At 42.7% G+C, this 24,925-nt stretch overlaps 1 protein-coding gene across 1 annotated transcript; it reads left to right on the forward strand.

Annotated features, from left to right (window-relative positions):
• Positions 1 to 4,237: 4,237 nt before the first annotated feature.
• Positions 4,238 to 18,001, forward strand: ETS2 (ETS proto-oncogene 2, transcription factor). The gene is made up of 10 exons (XM_086608119.1): positions 4,238 to 4,271; positions 7,738 to 7,809; positions 10,816 to 10,936; positions 12,840 to 12,959; positions 13,389 to 13,589; positions 14,408 to 14,491; positions 15,289 to 15,531; positions 15,678 to 15,941; positions 16,643 to 16,761; positions 17,692 to 18,001. The coding sequence occupies exons 2-10, from the start codon at positions 7,738 to 7,740 to the stop codon at positions 17,905 to 17,907; spliced, it is 1,440 nt and encodes a 479-aa protein (XP_086464245.1). The 5' UTR covers positions 4,238 to 4,271; the 3' UTR covers positions 17,908 to 18,001.
• The last annotated feature ends 6,924 nt before the right edge of the window (positions 18,002 to 24,925 follow it).

A 24,925-nucleotide genomic window follows, 5' to 3' on the forward strand; every position in this document is an offset into this window, starting at 1 on the left:
GTTTCAATCATAATAGCATCTTGTTTGAAGTTGCTATTTCAAACCCAGATAGCTTGGCCTTTATTTTTCAAAGACGTTATTTCCTGAGACCCTTTATGCTGTGATCTTATAGACAGTCACTACTGGAGCTTCATTGTTAATTGTCTTAGGGGCACAAATATACAGCCTTTTCTTTCAAATTCAGGATGACTCTGTTTATTTACACCACCAAATGCAAATGAACAAGGAGGCATCTCCGGCACTGCAGGGATGTGAAGAGGAGGAGGCACAGGCCTATCTGCCCTACCAGGCTCCTGAGCACCCACCAGACACCTGTGGGGCTCCCTGGGCAAGGGCTGCTCCAGCCCAGCCCAGCCCAGCCACAACGCTCCCCACGGCAGCAGCTGCAGGAGGACGAGGAGGGGGAGGAGGAGGAGGAGGAGTAGGGACACGTGCACCTCAAACATACTCAGGCAGAGAAGCTGAGCCAACATGCAGATGAGTGCACAACACATACTTGGACAGCACAACAGGGTTTTCACTCCTGTGTGTCCTCTCCCGTGGTGCAAGAGAAATTCTGGAGGAGTAAGTCATAGCTGCTTTGGAGCCCAGGCTGCAATGTAGCTCTTCCACATACCTGCCGCCTCGCATGCCCTCTCTATGCTTTAAACCTCTACATTTTTTGGATCTTATTCTCCAGTGAGAACCCGGTGTGCAGACGCTGCATGAAGCCCTTTCCTGGGATGCCCCGACCATCAGCTGCTGTTCTTCTCCTCTTCCCCGTCTCTGCCCATGAACTCATAAATCAGCATTCTGGCTGCTCAGATGAGAAATCTGCAGCCAAATTATCCCCTTAGACAACCGTTCATGGCTTTCTGTGCAAAATGTCGTGTACTTACATATTTAAAGAAAATCTAACAAGTTCCTTTTCCTTAATTCACTACAAGAAGATAACTTTCCAGCATATTTCTGAGACACCATTGCAGAGAAAGCCAAATAAAAAACCAGAAACAACCCTTTAACACTCACTTGCACTGTGGGTCCTCTTTCAAACAAGAAATTTATGAGCAAGGAGGACTGAAAAAAAAAAGTCTTACCCATCTGGAATCCGACAGAATCCCAGTACGATGTCTTTGCAGCAATTTGTTCTTTAGACTTTATCCCTTTTCTTTCCTTTTCCCCTTCTAGCCACTTCACTTTTGAGTACCACAGCTGGTTCTCTCTCACTCCTGCAAAAAAAGCAAGCACTGGTAGGTCTGCAACAACAACAACAAAATCTCAAAAGTTTGCAGCATGGTGCTGATACCATGATTATTCTTGAGTTTATACAGAACTCCCCCTTTTGTCTCTATGGCTGATGGTATGCTACCACACACACCCATAAATAAATAGCGCAAAACACATAGGTACACTACAGAAGCGAAACAAAACAAAAACTTTTTTCCTTGACTGTCTAGCTTGAAGATGTTACATTCTGAAAATGAGCAGCACAGAAGGATCATAGGATTAGAGAGTAACTCAGGCAGGAGAGGGGCACTGCAGGTCTCGGTGCCAACCTTCTGCTGGGCTTGCTCAGGGCTTTGGCTACTCCAGATCAAAGACTCTACACGGATGAAGCTTTCACTCGCACTGGGAATATTTATTTCTAAATAACCAATTGGCATTTCCTCTGCTGCAACTGTGCACCTCTGGAAGAGGCTGGCTCTTTCTTCGCTATAACTTCCCATTAAGTAGTTGAAGATAGCAACAAGATTCCCCATTAGCCTGCTCTTCTGCGAACTAATGAAACCCAGTTCCCTCAGCCCCTCCTCATCTATCATGTGCTCCAGCCTACTAGGCATGTACCACTTCTAATAGAGCAACAGTGTATTTATATACTTAAAATAAGTATTATTTAAGGAAATTAAATATTGTCATTGAAAAATAGTTACTTTAAAAATACGAAATTTTAATAGAGCAAAATATGGCCAGGTTAATCATTCTGCTCTGCATCCCAGAACATTAATTTAGCAAGAAATAAATAACTCCCAGCCTTTCATCTTATCTTTTTGACAGATGTTTCCCCTATACAAAGGCTGGCATAATTGTTTTTGTCAGTGTTATAATTAAAATCGCTATGCAGCTGACATCCCTTGGGATTATAACAGATGTTGCCTTATTAGATCAGGACTCTCCTGAAGTAAGAAATGTCATTGGCATAATCAAGACACTTATTTCAGTCTCTCGAAGTAGACTGTCACAATTTGCCTGGCAACATTTGACCCTAAGGAATGTAATATATCCCACTTTCCTAAGGAGATGGTTTTCTGAAGAGTTTGGAAGAAATACTAGGGAATCTTACTACGGGGCAACAAGTTGCATGGCTTGGCTTTGGCCAGAAGTGGCTGGAAAACATAGGAGGGAGCCCTGATGACTGCACCACCAACAGCCACAGAAACAATGACTTTTTAATAGCAAAAATAGTCGCAGCTTAGGCACATGGTAAAAGGTCAGTTGAAATCAGGTGGGGAACTGAGAAGCAGCAGTTATTGGGCTCCTATTACAAGAAAAGTTACAACCATATGACACAAGTGTTAATTTGAAATGGGAGTTAGTTTAAATAAATCAACGTGTAATAGCAAGCTTAAAGAACAGCTTTTTAAGTGCAATTCAAGTCCCTGGTGTTCACTGAAAATCTAGAGAAGTTGACAGTAGAAGCAACAAGAAACCGTGGCTCCAGGTTGTTTTCTCCTTGCAGCTCGGTGATTTACTGCTGCCAAGGACTGCATCCGTAACCTGCAAGCTGGGTGCTGCAGGAGGCAGGCTGCCATGTGGGTTTGCCATGTGGGTTCCCTGGGCATCCACAGCAGGATGGCTGCTGGACAGACACACCACGGCTTCTTCCTGATCGGAGCTCGCAGCGTGATAGTCGGCAGACAGATAAGTCTCAAAGAAAGACACCGTCAGGACATGGCTCCAAGGGGCAGCCAGGCCAGGGAGCTGGGAAGAACACGTGGATCCCCCCAAGCTGGATTCACCTGAAGTGTTTAACACCACATAAAAGAAGTCTATGACTGACTTAATGTGGCAAGGGAGTCAGGAAAGCCAGGTGGGCCCAACAAGCAGGGAGCAGAGTAAGAAAAGGAACCCAGGCCTCCTGTCTGCCGGTTCACCCAGCCTCTCCAGCCCTTCAGGGGCAACTCACTTTGACAAAATAAATTTAACAGAAAGTTACTTTGGTGGCATTGAGCTCCTTGCAACTTTCCAAGGGCTACCAAATTTTTTCAAGGTCTGAGGAATGCCAAGTCTGTTTTACCGACTGAGGCGCTTGGATCTGCAATTCACAAGATGAAACTGTTGGTACAGCTTCCACATTGCGTCTAGTTTATATTCAGAACTCCCCAAAATAATTGTGGAAGATGCGACATGACATAATTGCTGAATTTCCACAGTAGCAAGTGCCATAGTTCACTTGTGAAAACAGGCTATTCATATAGATGCTTGGATTTTATGGGTTAATTCTCCAAATGTTTCTACCTTGAGGACGGGTATTAATTAAAAATAAGCATGGAAAACATCCAGCATGAATTTCCTCCTGTATAGCCAGGGAAAAACAAAACTAAACCAAAAAAACCCACAACCTGCCTCCGAATGAGCTAAAATACCTTTTTCCCTCCCCATATCCAGCAGCACCGGGCAGGCAGGAGGCGTCGGGGCCGGGGGCGCAGCCCGGCCGTGGGTCAGCCCCCGCGGGCCGAGAGAGACTCGGCCGGTCCCGGCGCCACCGGCGGCGCGGCCGCTGCCGCCGTAGCGACGGCGACGACAACAACAACCGAGTCCGCGGCGGCGAGAGGGGCCGGGCTTGCGGGGAGGCGGGCCCCGCCGCCGCCGCCTCCCCCCGCCCGCTGAAGAGAGGCTGCGAGGGCGGGCGGCGTGGCACAGCGCGGCTCGGCGGGGCTCGGATCGGCGCGGCGGAGCCCAGCACAGCCCAGCAGAGCCCAGCACACGGGCCGGCCGGCGGCAGCAGCGGCTCGGCCGGCAGCGCCCACGCACCCGCCGCCGGGCACCCGCCTTCCCTTCCTCCTCCCGCCCCCCTTTCTCCTCCTCCTCCGGGACTCTGCGCTGCGATCAACCCGCCGCTGCTGCTGCTGCTGTTGTTGTTGGCCGGCTCTGCCACATCGAGGATATTTTGGCTCCCGGAGAGGCAGCGACGCCTTTTTTTTTTTTTTTTTTGGACTTTGTGCGCGGTGCCGGTGCCGCCGCCGCCGGGGAGGGACGCAGAGGAGCAGGCGAGCGCCGGGATCGGGGGCCAGGTGAGGCGGGGGCGGCGGCGGGGATTGGGGGTCGGGGGGGGGGACGGACGGACACGCATCGACCCGCGCCGCTCCGCCGCCGGAAGGTCTCAGCGGCCGTCCGGGGAAACCGGGCATCGCCCCCCGCCCCCTGCGGCGGGGGCGCGGCCGGACCCCCTGAACGACGTCCCTCGGGGGGCGATGGCGGGAGCCGGCGCCGGGGAGCGGGCAGAGCCGCGGGCGAAGGGGGCGGCGGTGCCGGCCCGGGTGGGTGGCGGAGGGGACCCGGCGGGGCTGAGACCGGAGGCGGCCGGGATGCGTTCAACGCGGCGGTGGACGGGGATGTCTTGGTGAGGCAGCTGCGTGCCCGGGAGGAAAGGGTTAATATGGGCAGCGCGCACTCTGGATTTAGTTAGTACTTTAAAGGGACTTAAAAATGTTGGGCTGTATCATCTCCCCAGCTAACTTTTATGTGGGCGAGTGTGTCATATGTGTGAAAAGTCATACCAGCTCTGGGCTGCCTCTCTCATCAGTACTTGGGGAGCCCAATAGTTGGATGGAGGATCAGCACTCCGAAGGCAGGCGGTTGTCTCAACCTATTGGTACGATTTCTTTTTTTTTTGTCTGAAAAATTTGCCATTTAAAAGCAAAACAACAACCAAACGCTATCCCCCTCAAAAAGCTAAACAAACAAACAAAATCTCAACGACAAAAAAAAACCCAAAACAAACAAACAAAAACCCCAAACCACCAAAGCCAAAAAAGACCCAGAGGAAAAACCAATGGCGATATGTTGCAGACACTAGCGTGGTTTAGTTCTCCATGTGGATGACTCCCAGCTGAATCCAGCTGTGGGCAAGCACCTGGCTATTGCTGAAAAGAAGTTGATCAGAATTCAGGAGTATTAGTTAATAAGTGCCTGATCCTGTTGACCCTGTTCTGGTTCACCCACTCAGCTATGCGGGGGTGTTGAAGAAGGTGTCCTGCCAGTTAAACCAATTATAGCTGGCAAGTAGCAGTCATCAGCGTTAGTGGAGGAGTTGGAAGTGAGGCCCAGCCACCCCATGTGCCGGGCTGTGGTGTCTTTTCGGAACTTAAACAGCAGCTTTCCAAGCCCGGCAGAAAGCCAGCTTTAACCCTTTGTGTCATGGAAAGCCATGTTGCCTGTTTGGTTCTGCTGCTCTTGTGATACCTCGGTGAGGGTTTCGGATCTCAAGGCTGGAAACTAGTACTGCGGATGGGAAGAAAGCTGATGTATGACAAGCAAAGGCTATAGAAATTCATAACAGTGTGAGAGATTCGATTGGAAGAAGAAAACTGGAGCGTTACAAAACATGCTAAACATTTTTATGTGTTATTAGACCGGAGCTCTGATGTGTGGTTTTTTCATAAGCTGTGTAGCGCACAGGCAAGGCCACAGAACGAACGAGCAGCCTAGCATACAGAAACACTGACTTGGGTTAATGAGCAACGCCAGGTAATGAAGACTTGGTATAAACCTTTTGTCTTAGGACCCTAAACATTTCTAAAGAAACAAACAAAAAAAAACCCAGGAAGGAGAGATTCCCAGTCCTCTCAGTCAACAGGGAAGCTCCTAACAGGATTCGTATAGAGGCTGGGATTGCACCTGAAATCATCAGAAATCTTTTGTAGTCCTAACTGGGGATCAGATCTAAGCGTACTGAAAAGATGTATAATGTTTTCACAAATGCTTTCCAATTGGTAAGGCTTACAGCTAGTTATCCCTGGATACTAGAGCCGATTTCAAAGGCAAAACAAAGGGTGTTAGAAATTGCTGTATACTTTGTAAAAGCCTGGCCGAATGCAAGGATAAACAGTTGTTTAAACTGTGGCAAATTTAATGAGAAGATTAGGATGCTTGCTGAGTGAGACTCATGCTGTGTAAAATTCTTTGCTGTTCAATGAGATGTGTAATTTAGATCAAATATTTGTACATGCTATTTGAGGTAAAAAACATCATTCAGTAGACTGCACTTTTGGGGAACATTCATGAAGTGTAAGTAGACTATTCTTTCCTTATTCAGTTGATTTATTTTATTTCATTGGTAAACCCCGTACACTTGATAACAATGAAGCTGAAATGGGCCTTTCAGGTTAAGGACTCTTGATTTTGAAGTGATCGACTATGAAAGAAGATGAAAGCATTCCTTGTTTTTGACTGTTTTTATTTTCCTCTTTGCTTGTATAGATGGCTTTTTAATATGTTGTCATTTTAACAGGCTGGGCTTGTATTGTTAAGCTCCTAATTTGCCATCTCTTTCAGAGTTTAAGATTGTATTTTGACTTCTCGTTGTATTAACATGGTTAACAACAAACAGAACTGACTTGTAATAAGTTATCACAGTTTTGTGGAAATAGTAATAGTATCCCGTGTGACTATTTAAATACAAATGCATGTTTTTGGATAGTTTCTGTGGAGCAAGAGAATTTAGCCCAGTGCTGTGAAAAAGGAGAAGGAAAATTTGTTGAGAGACAACCTGCTGCAGTATAGTCTGATAAGGTATCGTTCACCGACACCTGAATTACAGCAGCACGATAAACATGAACAATGGCCATAAAACTGGCTTTATTCCTTACGTTTGATCTCTTCCATAGGTCAGTAAAAGGGTATGAATCTTATCGCTCTTTTCCTTAAGTGATGTATAGGAGAACAAGTTATACAGGCCTTACAAAACCCTGTTCCTGGTAATACAGACAACATGGTATAGCTTTGACTTCAGTAGCGTGGACATATTGATGGTGGTCCTGTTATCAGCATTTTAAAAAGGGTATTTTACTGTGTAAACCCTTTTCAATTTAAACTTAGACTCTCTAAAACTTTATAAATATTCTAATCTCATGTTTGCAAAATAGGCAGGATAACATGATTTGGAGATGCTTTGCCTAGTAAAGGAAGCAAGTTGCTAATACTGGGTATTGGCTTCAATGATTATTCATAAAAAGGTGAAAAGGGCGAATGTTAGTACATGGAGGTGTATTACAGTCACCGCTCTGTCCCTTCCTTCCTTTGAAAGCCAAAGTCCAAAGTGAATCATGGCACATGTGCAGGAATATAGTAAGCAAAAATAACACCAAACTGAATGTTTAAGATAATGGATGAAAGTTGGAAAATAAATAAAAAAAAAAAAGCAAGAGATATTTGGTGGACAAAGGACTTCTGTAGGCTTTTCATGAGGTACTGAAAGCCCTTGCCTTAGTTATCAGAAGATACTCGTCCTCATTTGCTCCTATCATAAAACTTTAACTCCAGAGATACCTGTGAAAAGTCTTCCAGTTAAAAAGCTGCTTAAGCAAGGTGGGAATAGTCCCCTGCGTGGTCAGGACGTGAGCAATGAGAAGGAAAGCTTCCCCTGCATCTCGTTCAGAGAGCTGTTCTGTAGTCTGTACTGAAGCAGTGAGATACATCTCTCAACATGCTTGCTTCCTCGGTAGCAATGTTTTTCGTGTAACCCCTCTCATTTTTCAGATGAGTGACTTTGGGACCAGGAACATGGATCAAGTAGCTCCTGTATCTAACATGTACAGAGGAATGCTGAAGGTGAGTACTCTTGAGGTGCCACCTTCTAAACCCAACTGGGGCATCTCCCATTTAATGCATTTATTGTGTTCTTATTAATGCTAGCACAGGGATTGTGTAGCTGTGCCAAGGTGAACACAGATATTCAGGTTTTAACTGCTTGCTTGTAACCTCTAATCTTCATCTAGAGTAGTCCCACTGAGTTCAGTAGAGATGTGAAAAGGAGAACTGAAATAGGAAGATGTAAATCTTACCCCCTACAACCCTGTCCCCCAAGGAGGCTCCCTTCCTCCATCCTCCAGATCGTAAGAATTTGAAAATAAGAGCTAGACAAGAACTGAGCTCAAATTTGTCGGATTTGGTGGATTTTTTTCCTAAATAAAGGTTACAGAATAGACAGTAGGGGTGGTCTTTATATTTTTAATTTGATGAGACTGGCAGAGGGCTGGTCTAATTCATTCAAGAGCATTGTATGAAAAAAAAAAGTAGGTTATTCACTTACCACATGCAACTAGGTGAAATGGAAGTCCAATACATTGCAAGGAACCGAAGGTAGTTATTCAATGTATTTTATCTTTAGAAAGACTGTGTCTGTTATCTTGATTCGAAAGGAACTTACAAACCAAGGACAAATAAGAAGCAGGCTATAAAGACAGTCTTTAAAGGCTTCCCTCCTCCCCATTCATGCAAGTTGCTTTTTAATCCCAGTATCAATTTTTTACACAGCATTGATTAATGTAAACCAAATAAAGGTTAGGAAGACACTTTCTGCTTTCATTAACTTTGAGGAATGTCCATGTTTTGAAGAATCAGTTAGTGAGACGGTGGTATGCTAGCTTCTCAGATGTTTTATGTCCCCTCTTAGCTTTCTCTCCTGCCCACAAGAACTAAATCAACAAGAGATCCCTTGACTTAACAGCTGTGAGCTCTTTAACACAGTGGTTGTTCTAGGCAGTTATTCAGTGTTCAGTTGTCGTATAATTAAGTCAAAATCGAGACCCATATTCTACTATTTTGTAGCTGTTCACGTTTCTTTTTACTTTGTTCTTTAATAATTACTCTTACATATGTTGAAAAGCCAAATAACATGTTGTATAACTGATAGGACAAGCAGAATTTGTTCTACATTGAGTTTTTCCCCTTTTACTACTATTAAATCAGAACCTGCTTAAACATTAATTTTCTCCTCTTTTAAATGTGAAACTAGCACAGTATGGATTTTACTCATTCACATGCCACAGCATTTTTTCCAGTGACTCAGGATAAGGGTCAGCTATTTACACAAAACGCAGGAGTTTCCAGATTGTGTTGAAAGAACTTGCCCTTTCTTTTAGGCACTAGCGATGAGTCAGTGCTTTTATCTAGTAATGTATAAAGAATCTTTTACTAGCAGATTTGGCAATTGTTATTAACTTGTTTCACTTGGATGTGAGCCTTTCCATGGGTTCACTTTGACTCTTTCCTCTAGTCGTGGTGGGTACCTGAATCAACCATAAACAATTTGCCTCTGCTGGTCAGTGCTCAGTGGGGATTTCTGAACTCAGTTAACTGCTAAGGGCATGATATTGTTTATTTTTCTTCTGTGTATATGCTTTCACGATGTATGTACTAGGATGCATTGTGGTTTGTTATCAAATACAACTAAAAAATGATAATTCCTGGTTTCCTACTCGGGTTAATGTAATTTAAGGAGATTGGGGAGAGGGATGACACACAGCACAGCTCGTAAAAGGCACCTGGTGCAAAAAGACTCCAAGCCACTTGAAACGTTGTGGTGACATGAAAAGGAAAGTTAAGGAATGTAAGGAAACATTAATACTTGTTTGCTCTTCCAGAAACATAGTTCAGGTTGCTTTTGCATTGCACAAGAATCCTGCCCTGAAAAATCTTTGCCTTGTCCTCAGCTAAATCCTCTACTTTGGCATAAGCTGGCAGACCAGTGGATGCCTAAAACAAATAAGCATTTGCAAGTTGCCTTTGTCTCCAGCTCCCTGGACGGCAATAGCTGCCATGAACATGTTGCAGCTCCAGAGCAATGTTCTGTCCTCAGGTGCTTTTAAAAATCTCAGTGGCAACTTTGATCCGTCTATGCCTCTAGGTATTACAGATACTGTTTCCTTGTGACTAACAGACAAGTTGCATAAATTGTTTTAAAGTTATTTCCTCCTCTGTCCCCCAAAAGACTAATGTGGCTGTGGGGATCTAGTAATAGGTGTTTCTAGCATACATGTTGACACAAGTAAAGTTTGAAAAGTTGGGTTTTCAAAATGTAACAGTATTTATTGAATGTTGACAATATATCAGTAGGATCCACTTTTGCTTGGAACACTTTTATTAGTCCTGTTTATCCCTTTCTGGATAAGGAAACTAGCAGTGTTTCACTGAGCACTTGATAGACTGCAAAATGTAGTGGCTGGCAAATCCATTAACTCAGAAATATAAAAGTCACAGCAAAGGAGTAACGTCTTTCCTCAAGTCCTGTAAAGCGGCTGTATAGCTTCAAATGATGTGCTTCAGATTAAATTTTTCCTTTAAAAAAAAAAAAAAGCTGCATAAGTCTACTGTCAGTCTTGCACTGGCAGTTGTTTTTCCATAATTTGCTGATCCTCCCCCTGCCATTGAGTACTCATCAAATGGATAGTTAATTTAAAGGGTTAAGGAAATAAGGATTTATTTATACTTTTCCTGGAAATAAATATATCTGTACACGCACACATGCATTCTCCGTTGTTAAAAGCCTCAATTACAGGAAAACTAACAATATCCTTACTTGGCTTTACAGTAACCTGCAGAACATGCCACTCACCTAGCACTGTGGTCTGAATGCTAGCTGTTTTGTATTCATGTACAAGAAGTTGTGCTATCATTGTGTTTATATTTCAAAGGAACAAGTTAGCTGATTCAAGATAGTGGTTGTGCATGATCTCCAAATCTAGGAAACCTAACCCAGCCACTTCCTAGCAAAGAAGTTGACAGTACTCTAGCAAAATGCTCATGGTGTTTTTTATTTATTCTGTTGTTTTACAGCGTCAACCAGCATTTGACACCTTTGATAGTTCGAACTCTCTCTTTGCTGGGTATTTTTTCTCACTAAATGAGGATCAAACACTTCAAGAAGTGCCAACAGGATTTGATTCTACTTCTTATGGTAACTCTTCACCTTTGTTCCTTAGTCCAGTCAGAAAGAAATATACTCTTACAAGTGCAACACAGATTTCCCCCAAAAGAAGTGTTTTAGTACACAGACTATTAGCACATACTTGATTTCATCCATGTGAGTTGCTCTGCTGATAGTTGCTGTTCTCTGTACTGAAAAGCAATGGGAACTGGGATTCAGTAGCCTGACAAACTGACAGTCCATGGAAGAAAACTTAGGTATTAAAGCAGAGCTAAGAGAGATGAATTTCTTTTTTTCATTAAAAAAAAACCCAAGTTGTTATGTGTATTCAAACTTACATTTTAATTATGGTTGAGATGTTGCAGGTATTCTGCAAGCTCTCTTCTTGACCCCATGGTGTTAAATCCCAGAATGCAAAATCTTTGTTCCCTTTCACTTCCACCCCTCCATCCCTAGAGTTTGTTTTACTCCTTAACTTAAAAAATAGGGATGGGGATATTTACAGATCCTTTTTTTTGTGTGTGTGTGTGTAGGACAGTACCTACTAAAAGTTCTCTACAAATCCTTGCCTAAAATCCCTGTCAAGACAGGGAGTTTTATCCAAAATGTAGTTATCCGACACTGCCTTTATCTCCCCTTAGGGAAGGCAAAAAAAGCCTCAAACCTCTGAAAACCACCAGTCCTTTGTTCCAGTGTGATTCTAATCAGTCACCTGTTCTGGTCAGCAAAGCAAGTCCTAGCAGATATTGAGGATGAGTATGATGAAAACAGAAGTTAAGCATGGGCTGGTAATGAACTCCACTTGCTGGGTGAAGTGGAACCTGTAGGTAGTGTAGGAAAATGAGAAGAGCCACACAGCTTCATGAACTGATTTGTAGTCTGCTAAATTCATCACCTTTATATACCCTGCCACCATTATGTGCCTCTTACATAGCAGAGCTCCTTCAAATGTAACCTGTGTGTGAGTTCTCAGAGGCTCTCAAATGCTCAGGGATGCAGTAGTGAATTGGTTAAGTCGTCTTCAAATTACCCCTAGCTTAATGACACCAATCACCAAGAAAATATCAGTAAAAGGTTTCCTAATCTGAAACACGTAGGCAGTGTGGCTGACTTTCTTCAAAGTTCTTGTTTCAGAGTAAAATAAGGCACCTTCTGATGAAAATTGCCCAGTGAGAAAGGATGAGTGGCAGCCAAATTTGTTCTTAAAACGGAATCTATCTGCAACTTCAAAAATCGGTTAAGCAGATCTGTAATTTATACTGGTGTAGGATGATGCTGGCTTCGGATTTTGTTGCATTATTTAGACACGAGGTACTAGCTTGTTACCCGTCACGCTTGTTTGCTTCAGAGGATAGAACAATCTGTCACACCGTGTACTATGTTGATTGAGAGATGCATGGGAAGGTCTGAAATACAGCCCATTGGAAAGCAGTGTTGAATAGTGTGAGCTGGTTCTTCACAGCCCTGCTATCAGTTACTTAGCTCTCAAAATAAATGAAGGCTGTCTGGAGTTATAAGGAAGTCTGACGTCAAACTATAGGTGACAAAATAGTCTCATATTTCCTTCAAAAAAAGAGAAAAGTAATAGAAAAATTTCGCTGCAACAAAAGCACTTTATGTAACTACTAAGAGTAAATGAGGATCTCTATCAAGGAAAGCTGCAGAGCTTTAAGTACGATGCTAAATTTTTGCTGATGCTACTTAGCATGATGCAATTTTGCCAAACCAGTAGCACAGAGATTTTAGTGCTTAAGTCTTTGACTTAATAAATCAGAAAATGGGTCTACACTGTTTGTTCCAGTTTTTGATATACTTAGTTTCTAGCATCCCTTTCTTATTTTTCTAATAGTGCAGCAAAAACCTGTCACTCCTTTCGCTGGCCTAAGAGTTAATGTATCTTCTTTTTCTTCTCCGCCCCTTTTCTTTCTTGTAGAGTCGAACAACTGTGAATTGCCTCTGTTAACCCCGTGCAGTAAGGCTGTGATGAGTCAGGCCTTGAAAGATACTTTCAGTGGTTTCACAAAGGAACAGTGTCGGCTGGGTATCCCAAATAGTAAGTGTTTTCTATTTATAAGCTCTTTTTTTAATGCTAAGGAGGACGCTGAATAGCGGTTCTTTCAAAAGAGAAAGAATGATGTCAGTAGGAAATACAAGAATGGATCCTGTGTGAATCTGGCACAGCTTGACTTGGAAAGATCAGACTTGCTGGTATTAAAAATGGGTGCATGGAGAGCTCATGCTTTGGCAGCATAAGAGAGAATCAAGTAAGCTGAGGACATCTCTGATTACAAGTGAATGCAGGCGGAAAATAGAGGACTGTTTTTTGTTTTTTCTTTCTTTAAATTCAAGAATAAATTCATTCTTAATTCATTCAGAAATAAGTAACTTGGGTTAACACATTGTTTCATTCACTGCCTTCTAATGAAGATTATTTGACGAAGGTCAGGAGTTCTCTAAATGCTGGATGCTTTCTATCTTGCAGATCCCTGGCTGTGGACTGAACAGCAAGTTTGCCAGTGGCTTTCATGGGCTACCAATGAGTTTAGCTTGGCAAATGTGAACTTCCATCAGTTTCTTATGAGTGGCCAAGACTTGTGTAACCTGGGCAAGGAGCGTTTCCTGGAATTGGCACCTGACTATGTGGGTGATATTCTGTGGGAACACCTGGAGCAGATGATAAAAGGTAGTTACAGAGCCAGAAAGAGCTTTTGTTTTAAAGCTCTTCTAACAGAAGCGGAAATGGGACTCTTTCAACACTTGCTTCACTATGAAGGGCTTTTGTTACGTATTGAAACTCAAAATGAATTTTAAAACTTGGTTAATAAAAGTGTTATCACAACTATTAATACATCCTTTGTATGCAAAGCACAGATGCAGATATCTGCAGAAATCATTCTGTGTTCAGGCTGAATACTTGCTACAGCCAGGTTTTATTTGGAATAATCATTGAAATAAATGAGGTTAGGATAAGGCTACTGTAATACCCCATTTAAAAAAAAAATGACTGAGTTGGACAAATTTTGTTCACTTCTTATCACAAGTTTTCAATTTTGTTCCTTTAATGTAGTGTTTTCAGGTAGTTCAGTGAATTATTGTAAAGAAGTCAAAGACACTTAGAGGTGTCTTAGGTGAACGCTGGTGGTATTGCTAAAACCTTACGTGCAGTGGCCCTGTGAGTTCTGTTGGGTTAGGAGTGTAACATTCAGTAGTTGCATACCTTAAGGACTTAGACCTTAAAATACACTTCAATTATTGTTGTTTCTAGGTTTTATGTTAAAATTCAATTGGTATGATGGTTTTCAATCCTATTGGTAGCTGTTTCTGTGTCTGGTGTGGTTTTTTTCAAGAGAGAGCGTGCAATGCAGTGCGTTAGTAAAATTTGTGTGAATGATGGCTCCAAAATACTCAAGGAAGCCAGAAGTGTTTAGGTGGTGCATAGGTCAGATCTTTAAAACTATAAAACCAAATTTTCTTTTTTTTTTTTTCCTGTCCTCTCCTCAGACAGCCAAGAGAAAATACAGGATCAGTATGTGGAGAACTCTCATCTCACCTCAGTTCCTCACTGGGTCAATAATAATTCCTTAAGTAAGTATTTTAAGAAATTTGACAGTTTACATCTCTCACATTTATTCTAAGCATGTCCCAAATCTTGTTTTCTTTTAAAAAAAGGCACCAGAAGAGTTACTGTGCTGGAGAGCACTTGACTTCAACTGCTGCAGCCTTCTTTCCTAGTATTGTTTAATTGTCATCTAATTCATATGGGAAATCTTTTGAAGAGCAAAGGCTTTGAGAAATCAAATTTCCTCTTGGTATGCCAAAGCCTACATCTGTGGAGCAGAATGACCACTCCCACCTCTAGCAAACAGAGTCAAAAACTAGCATCACTGGGGAGCAGTGGGAGTTATGTTCAGGCCTTTTTGAAGGCTGTGGAAGCATAATAGAGCTTCTGAAAGTGTATAGGACTTAGTGGTAGCTTTCTCAGTTTTTTTTTGACTGGTAGTGTATTTCATTCTACCACAGTCAATCTCCAGCTCAACCTTATTACATCACTTAATGATGAGGGCCTTACTCAAAACCACTTAAGCTTTTCCAACTTTTCTGTAGCCCTGTAGTTTCCTTGAAGAACAACCAATAAACATATTTGTGGTTGGCAAGTTATAGAGGGGAATCTACAGCATCTGATTCAGACCCTGTTAGATGGGGATCTTCTCACTGCCTTTAATCTTTCCAGTAGGTCTGTAGCATCTATCACTTTTTATCAGTTAAATTTTCATAAGAAAATTACTTCTTGGTGGCACAACTGTAGTGAGGTGCTGGAGGTGTGTTTGTCTAAGGGACTACAGAGAAAAACATCTAATTCATTCTTTTATTTCTTTCTTCAGCTGTTAATGTAGACCAGAACTCTTATGGTATGCAGTTACCTGGATACCCTAAAGCCCTCGGTTATCCCAAACCCAGTCTGCTGACTGACATCTGTCAGACTTCCACAGGACCAAATCTCCTCAATCCAGAACAAGAATTTTCATTGTTTCCTAAAACCCAAGCAGATGCTGTTGGTGTGAACTACTGCGCAGTAAATCAAGACTTCCCAAGAAACAATCTGAATTTGCTGATGGATAATTCTGGTGAGTCATTATCTGCATAACTGTGCTTTCAAGGCCATATTCTGTATGTCTTTTCCTCCTGTGCATAATTTATGTATACAAGCTAGATTAAGAGGGAGAAAAAGAAACCAACACTTTTCTCTTTTTTGTTTTTTCCTTTTGTAAAGGTAAGCTTAGAGAACATGAATCTAGCGACAGTGGTGCAGAAAGTTACGAAAGCTCAGATTCGATGCTACAGTCCTGGAACAGCCAGTCGTCGTTAGTGGATTTACAGCGTGTGCCATCCTATGAGAGTTTTGAAGATGACTGTAGCCAGTCCTTGTGTCTAAGCAAACCTACAATGTCTTTCAAAGACTATATTCAAGAACGAAGTGATCCTGTAGAGCAAGGGAAACCAGTTATACCAGCAGCAACTCTAGCTGGCTTTACTGGTAAGTAGTGAAGCAAAATGGTCACTCCTCTTCTTGTGTAACATCAGTATTCTCTACAAATGTGTAGCTATGGTGATAAAGTTGTATAGTAGGGTATGCCTTACAACTTAGAGACCACTGCTCATGAAGAGTTTCAATTTTAAATGTTACTAAAGAAAGTCTCATAGGACTGTCCATCTGCAGCAAGAACAGGCATATGCATCAGAATGCGTAAAAATCAAATGCGCTTTTTGATCTGTTTGAGCAAGAGGGCAGCTTGGACAAAATCTCCACTTGGGAGTTTCCGCAGGCGTTGGCTTGCCTGTGAGGACCTTGTTCCTGTAGTTCTTGCTGAAATTGGTGTTTCCTCTAGAAGGTTTGCCAAGCCAAGGACTGCAGGACAAACCCTGGAGCTTGCAATGCAGCTGATGAGAGGTGGAAGTGAGGGATAAAGGACCCATATGAAAGAGAAAGACATAGCTTGTGTCTAGTCCTATGTTTCCATGAAAAAGCTGACTTGTTTTAATTTTAACATGTTTATGAGTAGATTTGTGTTACAGAGAGAAACCTTAGGTTTCTTTATGATATTAAAAAAAAAAAAGATAAATCAGAGCCATTACAAGATCTGTCCTGTGACATGAGTATGGCCACATACATTGGCTGTGGTAAGAGCTTGCAGAAGTATTAATTGCTGTTTCTCCCCGCCCTCTCTCTCTCAACAGGCAGTGGGCCTATACAGCTATGGCAATTCCTTCTGGAGTTATTGACTGACAAGTCCTGTCAGTCGTTCATTAGTTGGACTGGAGATGGATGGGAATTTAAACTTGCTGACCCAGATGAGGTATGTGGCTAATTGTGATGAACAAAAAGATCGAGGGTTTGATCTGCCATCTGTGGACCTAGTCTTGAATATAAAGCATTTACAAGATCAGACACTCACTGAAGCCTCTTCATCTGCAAATGCTTGATTGTACAGTCAGGATTGCTGTGGGATGCTCCCCCCTCTCCTCCCACTTGAGGATATCAACATAGCTTGAAACTTAAAGCTAGTGTACCAAGTCAGTTCTTTTGACAGTGTAATACTGTAATTAGCTTACCGAATTCAGTTGAAGCAACAATGTCTGGGATTGCACGAAGGCATGGGGAAAACGCCCTCCACGTATCACCCTGCTTTTAGATGCACAGCAAATAGCGTAGTGCTGCTTTTAAAATATTTTGGGAATTATTTATTTCGTTAGAAATAAATAGAATGCATTTTGGTTTTCTGATCCTGTTATCAGTAGGAAAGTTATTGTATTAAGAGACGTGATATAAAGGCCACTGAAGCCTTTATTGGAGGTAAAAAAAAAAAAGGGAGAGTGGGGGGAAATCATTAACTCCAAGGAACTTTGTATAATTCAACTTCCATTTAAAAAGCAGTCCCATAGTACTCAATAGGAAAATAATGCTTAAATAGTGTCCTCTTAAGAGAGGAGACTATATGTCCCGTAAGCTTGGTCTCCTTAAACACATTTTGGCCCATCCGCTACAAATGGGTATCATTTTCACTGATATTTGCTATCAGCCACTTTTCTGCTGAAGCTGCTGCCAATAATTGTCTCAGCTGAGGAGTCAGCCACCAGCTCTTCTCTTACCTGAGCTTGGAACATCCAAAGCAAATAAAACGCTCTGACTGAGAGGGGGTTTTAATAACTGCATTTATCAGCCGCCGACTGGTGGAACATGACTTGAATAAACCCTTTGCGTTTTGCTTTCGTTTTTGGACTGACAGGTGGCACGGAGGTGGGGAAGGAGGAAAAACAAGCCAAAAATGAACTATGAGAAGCTCAGCCGAGGCCTACGCTACTATTACGACAAGAACATCATCCACAAGACTTCAGGGAAGCGCTACGTGTATCGCTTCGTGTGCGACCTGCAGAACCTGCTGGGGTACACGGCGGAGGAGCTGCACGCGATGCTGGGGGTGCAGCCCGACACGGAGGACTGAGCCCCGTGACGTGGTGCTCCGGGGCGAAGATCGCGCATCAGGACTGCGGCTGGGAACCCACCGCAGTCAGTTCTTCTGGCTGTTTAGATGGGTGCAGCTGTTGGGAAATAAGGACCTTAACTGATTTTGTAACCAGGGAGAGGTGGAAGGAAGTGGCCTTATTTCATCAGTGGCTTCGGGTGTTGCCATGTCAGGCACTTGAGCAGCATGGAAGTCACTGCAGACCCTAGCTCTGTCGTGAAGACATGGAAATGCTCTCGGGTTAAGCATTTCGATTGCCTGTACTGCCATGTAAAGCATTTTGGCTACTTACACTGCCATACAGTAATGGGTTGGCTTTAAAACCAAAGGTTGGATGAGAAACCAGTGATGCAGCAGAGCTATTGCTCGAGTATTTTAAAATACCATCGTCCTTGCTTACATCTTACATCATGCAATTTATTTAAAAAGAAACAACAAACTAATTTATTTTAAATGAGCAGTAAGGAGAATTGATATTAGTTTTGTTCTAAAGCATGTTTTAGTATTATTATTATTATTACTACTATTCCAGAAATGTGCTGCATAGGTACAGAAACACTCTGTGTCCAAAACCAGATGTAGCGACCGGTAACAAAAAAAAGACCCTTTAAAGAAGGGAAGGAAAATCATACCATTTCAATATTCAGTTTGTATATAGTCTGTGATTCTTTTTGAAACGCTGTAATGTTCCTATTTAACAGATATTGTATAGTGTAAATTAAACTAATTGTATGTGTGTTTTGAAATAGGACGAATGTAAACTTATCAAATGTTTTTTTATGTTTGTCTAGGATATACAACCTTCTGCAAATATTTAATTGGCCTGAGAGTCAACATAAGTACTCAGTATGCATGCATATGGTATGCCTATGATATGAAATGGGAGGGGGGAGGGGGGGGGAGGGCTGGCTCAGTATTTTGCCAAGACTGAACCTGGCAATTCTTTGTGCATTTTGGCATTTTTACAAGAAAATAATGTTATATTCTGGGACATAAAGGGCCTGTTTGTGGTTTCTTCTGTAACTTAAAATGAAAATATTAACATGGATAAAATTACCTTTTTTCCTTTGCAAATGGCATATGTTTTTCAACTTCTATGCATGTCCTTTTAAAAAAAAATTTATATACAAGCCTTATTTTTTCAGTTGACTTGTCTCTTCTTCCTGCAGTTTATCCTGTATGATTAAAATATGAATTCTATTTTTGGAAATAACTGTGACTCCTTTTCAAAGATCAGGAGGGATTTATGTAGCAGCTATTTTTACTGCAAAAAAAAAAAAAGAAAAAATTCACTGGAAAAATGTACTTTGTAAGAAAGCTTTATTTTTTATCTGAGCTTGATGTACATTTAAATGTGTTGTACAGTGTGAGAGGTTTAAAAATGAGTCTTTATTAAAACCTCTTGAACAAGAAAATAGTGCGTGCGCTTTTTAATTTGGAAAGTTTCAGAGGTGTTCCTTTTTTGTGTATGTGTTGGTTCAGCCCTTGTCCATTCCCCACCCATCCACCCTAAACTTCTGCAGGATTAGAAAAAAAAAAAACTGCAAGAGCACATAGGCTGTGGTGGTCTTGAATCGAGCTAAACATGTGCAGCCACTCTGTGTTTAGATATAAATTAAAGTTAATCTTCTGAGAGAAAGCTAGCAGTTCTGCACCGTGGTGCAAATCAATGTGTAAACTGATGGGTAATTAAATGGAAGAGAAGAGGGAAATTAAGAATATTTATGCTCAAACTGTTCCTGATCCTATCCTTTACAAAGGAAGTCTACTGTCCTAACTATCTTTATCTTATTTTTCTCCATCCCTCCACCTTACAGAAAAGCAGGAAATAATCAAACATTCGTTCTTAAGCACATATTTAAAAAATAGATAACATAGTTACTAAAAAAAATAAAATGCTTCCTGTAGGCTGCTCAATCTTTCTACCATGCTGCAGTCATATCTTGATGTTGCTTTCATTGTAGTCACCCTGGTTGAGCAGTATATTAAAGATCTGGAGAAAAAGGATGTTGTTTTTTTTTTGAGAATGTGCCTTTCTAGATGGATGGAGCTGAGAGGGTAGGCCTGCTTGGAGAATTTGCAGATGCTGTCCTTCAGCCTTACTTTTCATCATCGCTGCAAAGGAAAAGAAGCCTCCCACGTCCTCCCTCCCTTCATGTCAGCCACTGCTGCAGGCCTGAGTGCACCTCAGTGGGTTTATCTCAGATAAACCACAGATTGGTTTATCACTGATGATGAAGAAGACATAGGAGTGTAAAGAGAGCTGTGATCCTCTCAGCTGAGCCAGAACTTGGCAGAAAAAAAAAAAACCACCTCTAATCAACAAGCTTTCCTGAGCTTTGGGTAATACTCTTAAAAAGGTAATGCTAAATTTTACCAACTTAAATGAGCTGCCTTTGAGCTGTGGCCCTAATGAGCGGAGATACCTTATTTTGCAGGAAATAATGTATGATCTGTCACAATTAATGTGTTTTTTTCCCTGAGTGTCTTTCTCATGCCTTGGCTGCAGAGCCCTCCTCATCTTCTCAATCTGTAGAAGTTTCATTTTCAGTCTGTTTTCCCTGAACGCAGAACAGTTTCATTTACGCCGAAAGCTTAGTTGCCTCTTGTGTGCGTGATCTGTGTTGGTTTCAACCTAGAGACTAAAGAGAAGTTGTTTGTTTTTCTCACTCAGCTGAAAAAGAAATTTCATGATAGCAGAAGCAACAAAGCATCCCCATACACGCAACCCACGCTTGTGCGTCTTCCAGAAGCAAAACCTGATATCCTGCACTGGGTCAGGTCAAGGCAATGATCCAAGCTGTAACCCAATGTGACCCAGAAGACAACTGTTAAAGGATATTTTGTCGCAGCAGACACAGAAAACACCACTCTGTCTTCTCAGCCACCCAGCGTCAAAGAGGCTGTTGAAAGCAGTTTGGCTAAATTCTTCACCTTCTTCAGGACATGCTTTCCTGCCCTTCCAGCTGCCAGCTTTCCTCATGAGACGGCAGTCAAAATAGAGTCTTTCTCTTGGCACCTACTCATGGTTGGCATGTCACCTCTAATAACAAAGTTCGACTTCAAAGCCCTCTTTGCTCTTTTTTTTTTAAATTTTTTAAAAAAAGTTAGAATCCCATCCCAAGTAGAACAATACCTCTAGGCTAGGAAATCTGTGAGCTGCAAACACTCAATGTCCAGGAAGATCTTCTGGGAAGCATCTATCTGCTGTGCCGCATTCTTTTGCTTGCCTTAGGTCTCAGCTGTTGGCCATCATCAGGTAGAGGGTAGGAGCATGAGAAATGGAGCAGATGACAGATCACTTAGCCCGGTACTATACCTCCACCAATGGGAGGAGGATCAAGTAAACCTAGTCACTGTCTGCTGGACCATTCCCCATGTGATCTCTCCCTCAGCACCCCTCTGTGGTGTTTGGCCTGTTGGAGAGGACACTCTGCCTGTTCCTTTTACTATTGACTTAAAGACTTACTGCCTTGTCTGATCCGTAAGGAGGCCCCTTGGCCACTCTCTGCTGACTCGTCCTCAAGCCACGAAGATGATCCGAGGGCTGGAGCACCTCTCCTATGGAGACAGGCTGAGAGAGTTGGAGCTGTTCATCCTGGAGAAGTGAACATTCTGGGGAGATCTTATAGTAATCTCCCAGTACCTAAAGGTGGCCTCCAAGAAAGCTGGAGAGGGACTTTTTACAAGGGTGTGTAGTGATAGGGCGAGGGGCAACGGCTTTAAACTGAAAGAGGGCAAACTTCGATTAGATCTAAGGAAGGAATTTTTTACAATGAAGGTGGCGAAACACTGGAACAGGTCGCCCAGAGAAGTTGTGGATGCCCCATCCCTGGAAGTGTTCAAGGCCAGATTGGATGAGGCTTTGAGCAACCTGGTGTAGTGGAAGATGTCCCTGCCCATGGCAGGGGGGTTGGAACTAGCTGATCTTTAAGGTCCCTTCCACCTCAAACCATTTTATGATTCTATGATTGGAAGCCAGCATCTCACCTATGGTCTGAGGTAAGGGTACACCAAGGTTTTGCTCAGCAGCAAAATAAAGCTGTCTTCTCAGTTCCCTTCCTCACGCTATCTTACACTGTTTTGACTTTTTTGGCAGTCACTGCACATTAAGCTGATAATTTCAAAGAGCTGTCAGTGATGACTCTGAGATCCTTTTCCTGGTAACTACCATTTCCAAGTTTAACATCACAGGCATCCTATTTGGATTATTTTTCCTTGAGTGTATTACTTTACATTAATCTATGCTGATGCTCATCTGCCACCTTTTTGTCCCCTCATCCTATGTTGTGAGGTCCTCCTGAAGTTCTTCACCAGCACTGTGGCATTTGACTACTCAAATTACTTAGTGTCATCTGCACACCTGGAGGTTTCACTGTCCTCTTACTAGCCTGAGATTTCTGGTTCTGGTCAGAGCCAAAGTGGCTCTTACTATGCTAAGGACCAAAAGGGCTGCCGCAGGATCCAGCCCTTCTTTTGTTTTCATTTCCCAGAAATTCCACAGGTTTCTGGGTGTCCCCAGGTAAAATACTTCAAGACTGAGCCTCTCTGACAGAGCTGCTGCTATTCTAGTATAAAACTCATTCACTCACCCTTGTGCATACAACTAGCAGCACCAAGGTGGTGTTCTGCCAAATATCTTTTGGGCTTTCCCTCCCATGAGTAGGTTGTGGACCAGCACTCTTGTGATGCAGGATCACATCTGGCAATGAACAAGACCAGCGACAGCTTGTACAATATGAAAACACAGCATCTGGCCCTCAAAAAGGTTCAGTAAAGCAGCCTGAAACTACGGTACTCTATAAATGTCAACCAGACACTGGAACTTCTTGTATTCTTGCTCAAAAAGCCTTCTGGAATTGAAAAGGAAGGAAGAACTAAAAATCAATTTACATGTTCACAGCACTAGCAGAAAGTCTTTTTGATGCCTTCTCCAAGGATGGTCCAAATTTTGACAGAGTAAAGAATTACCAGATCTCGACCACCACAGTTCATCTTGTGCCTCATGTTTCTATTTTTCTCTGTGTGAAGTGGAGCACGAGATGAACCATCCATGTTCACATGGCCATGTGACTGCAGCAGTGCTTCATACGCTAGACACATGAATGCTCAAAACACTAAAGAAGGAATAAAAGGCGCCCCTGTAAGCAAGAAGAATGAAAAATTCAGCCCAGGGGTGCATGATCTTTGAGAAGGATATCTAGAATCTCATTTGTAGTGTGTGCCATGTGATGTGCGGTCTGGAACCGCACAATGTGGAAAGTTATTAAAAACAAATAAAATATGTTGGCCAGTGACAGCATAATTTGCTCTGCGCAAATTGAGATTTTCAAGTGATAAATGTCATTAATGAACAGAAGAGTTTTAAGACAACTCTGTGTTTTGGGGAAGAAGCATCAGATCCTGCCATTATTCTTCCTTCTGCCTCTACCTCTCTTGGCATTTACAATGACGTAAATGATGGGCTTTACAAAATATAATGAGTAACAACTATAACAAGTATAATGAAATCTCTGCACATGCAAGAGTATGTTCTTTGGAAGATTTTTTTCCCCAGATGCTCTCTAGATAGCTAGCAAAATGGCCCAAACTCACATAGAAAATGTTTGCCACAATTTTCTGCATCACAACCTAAAATGAGAGTGCAAATGTGAAAGTCCTGATACAGTTCCTCCAAAGCCTGCATGTTCAAAAACTATTTCTTCACTATTTTCTTTCACTGCAAGCAGAACTATAAAAGAAAACAGGTTTGGCTATGCATTATTTAACTTTTAGTGCTTGGGCTGCAAAGTGAAATCCACAGCCCAGAGGGAGGTGGGCAAGCTGAGGTGAAAGTGCGTGGTTTGGAAATGGAGGGAGCTGTCACACCAAGTGGTGAATCCCTCCAAGGCCACCACTGCTGTGTATTGGGGCTGGCTAGCCCTGCTCTCCTAGCCCCATGCCAGGTATGTGCGCAAGAGGCCGAAGGCAACACACATAGGGGCTAAAACCCACAGTCCCTCCTGAGAGCTGGCAGTCAGACCCTTCTTTTCCCAAAAAAATGAGGCTGGGCTCGCTCTCCTGAAGTGCTGTCAAGGGGGATGATGGTGGAGCAACAGCTCCTGTCCTGTATCACATACAACTTGCTTGCTTGCGCAGCCAGGTCTGGGGTGGGATGTCTCTGTTGCAGGAGGACTTCCAGCACCCGTCTCCCACCTTGGCCCTCTGAGTGAAGTGCAGAAAGGGAAGTAAGGGTTTTTCATTAAATGGTTTCAAGTTAAACTCAGTCTTGGGTGCAGAAGCCAGGATTCCCCCTCTCCTTCAGCTGGATGCCTGATTATTAGGCTAAAGAGACCTGTTCCCACTTGCGCTGCCTCTCTTTGGTCTGATGAATCTTGAATCAATCTTCTTTTTTTTTTTTTTCACTTTTTTTTTTCCCTCCTCCTCTGACAGAAGGCAAAGAGCAATCTAGCAGATGCAGTTCTTCCATTTAGCTTCTTCCCATTCGCAGGGAGTTCTTGTTTTCTTACAGGGTGCTTTTTGCCCTGCGGAGGAAGAGGAGTTATTCCAAAAGAAATATAATTCCTCCTACATGCCTTTGAACAGACCTGTTTGTTCGGTTTTCCCCATTCCGAGTGCCAGCCCCTGGAAGATGCCAAGAACCCACGTCTCTTGCTGAAGTCAGGACTGGGTCCCAGACCCCCCTCCCCACAGCCAGCCCTAGCTCAAGTGACTGCTGCTGCTGGTGAGCCAGCTGGGACAGTTTCTGCGTAAGGATGAACTGGTTTTGAACAGTTTCCCCAATGTCCTGGGCACAACGCTCCTTTTCTTCCTCATTGGGACTCTACGTCTGCTGGCTTCCCAACTTTTTTTTTTCCTCTTAAACAAATATAGGCATTGTTGCTTATGTAGGGAAAATTCCATTTGCTCCTAAAGGGGCTTTGCCAGGATCCGAAGGCTCAGGATGTATCTTTTCCACAGGCAGTGCCTTCCAGAATTCACAGATCCCTCCTTCTCT

The sequence above is a fragment of the Tauraco erythrolophus genome, chromosome 1, assembly GCF_009769465.1.
Source record: "Tauraco erythrolophus isolate bTauEry1 chromosome 1, bTauEry1.pri, whole genome shotgun sequence".
In the NCBI taxonomy this organism is placed as follows: Eukaryota; Metazoa; Chordata; class Aves; order Musophagiformes; family Musophagidae; genus Tauraco; species Tauraco erythrolophus.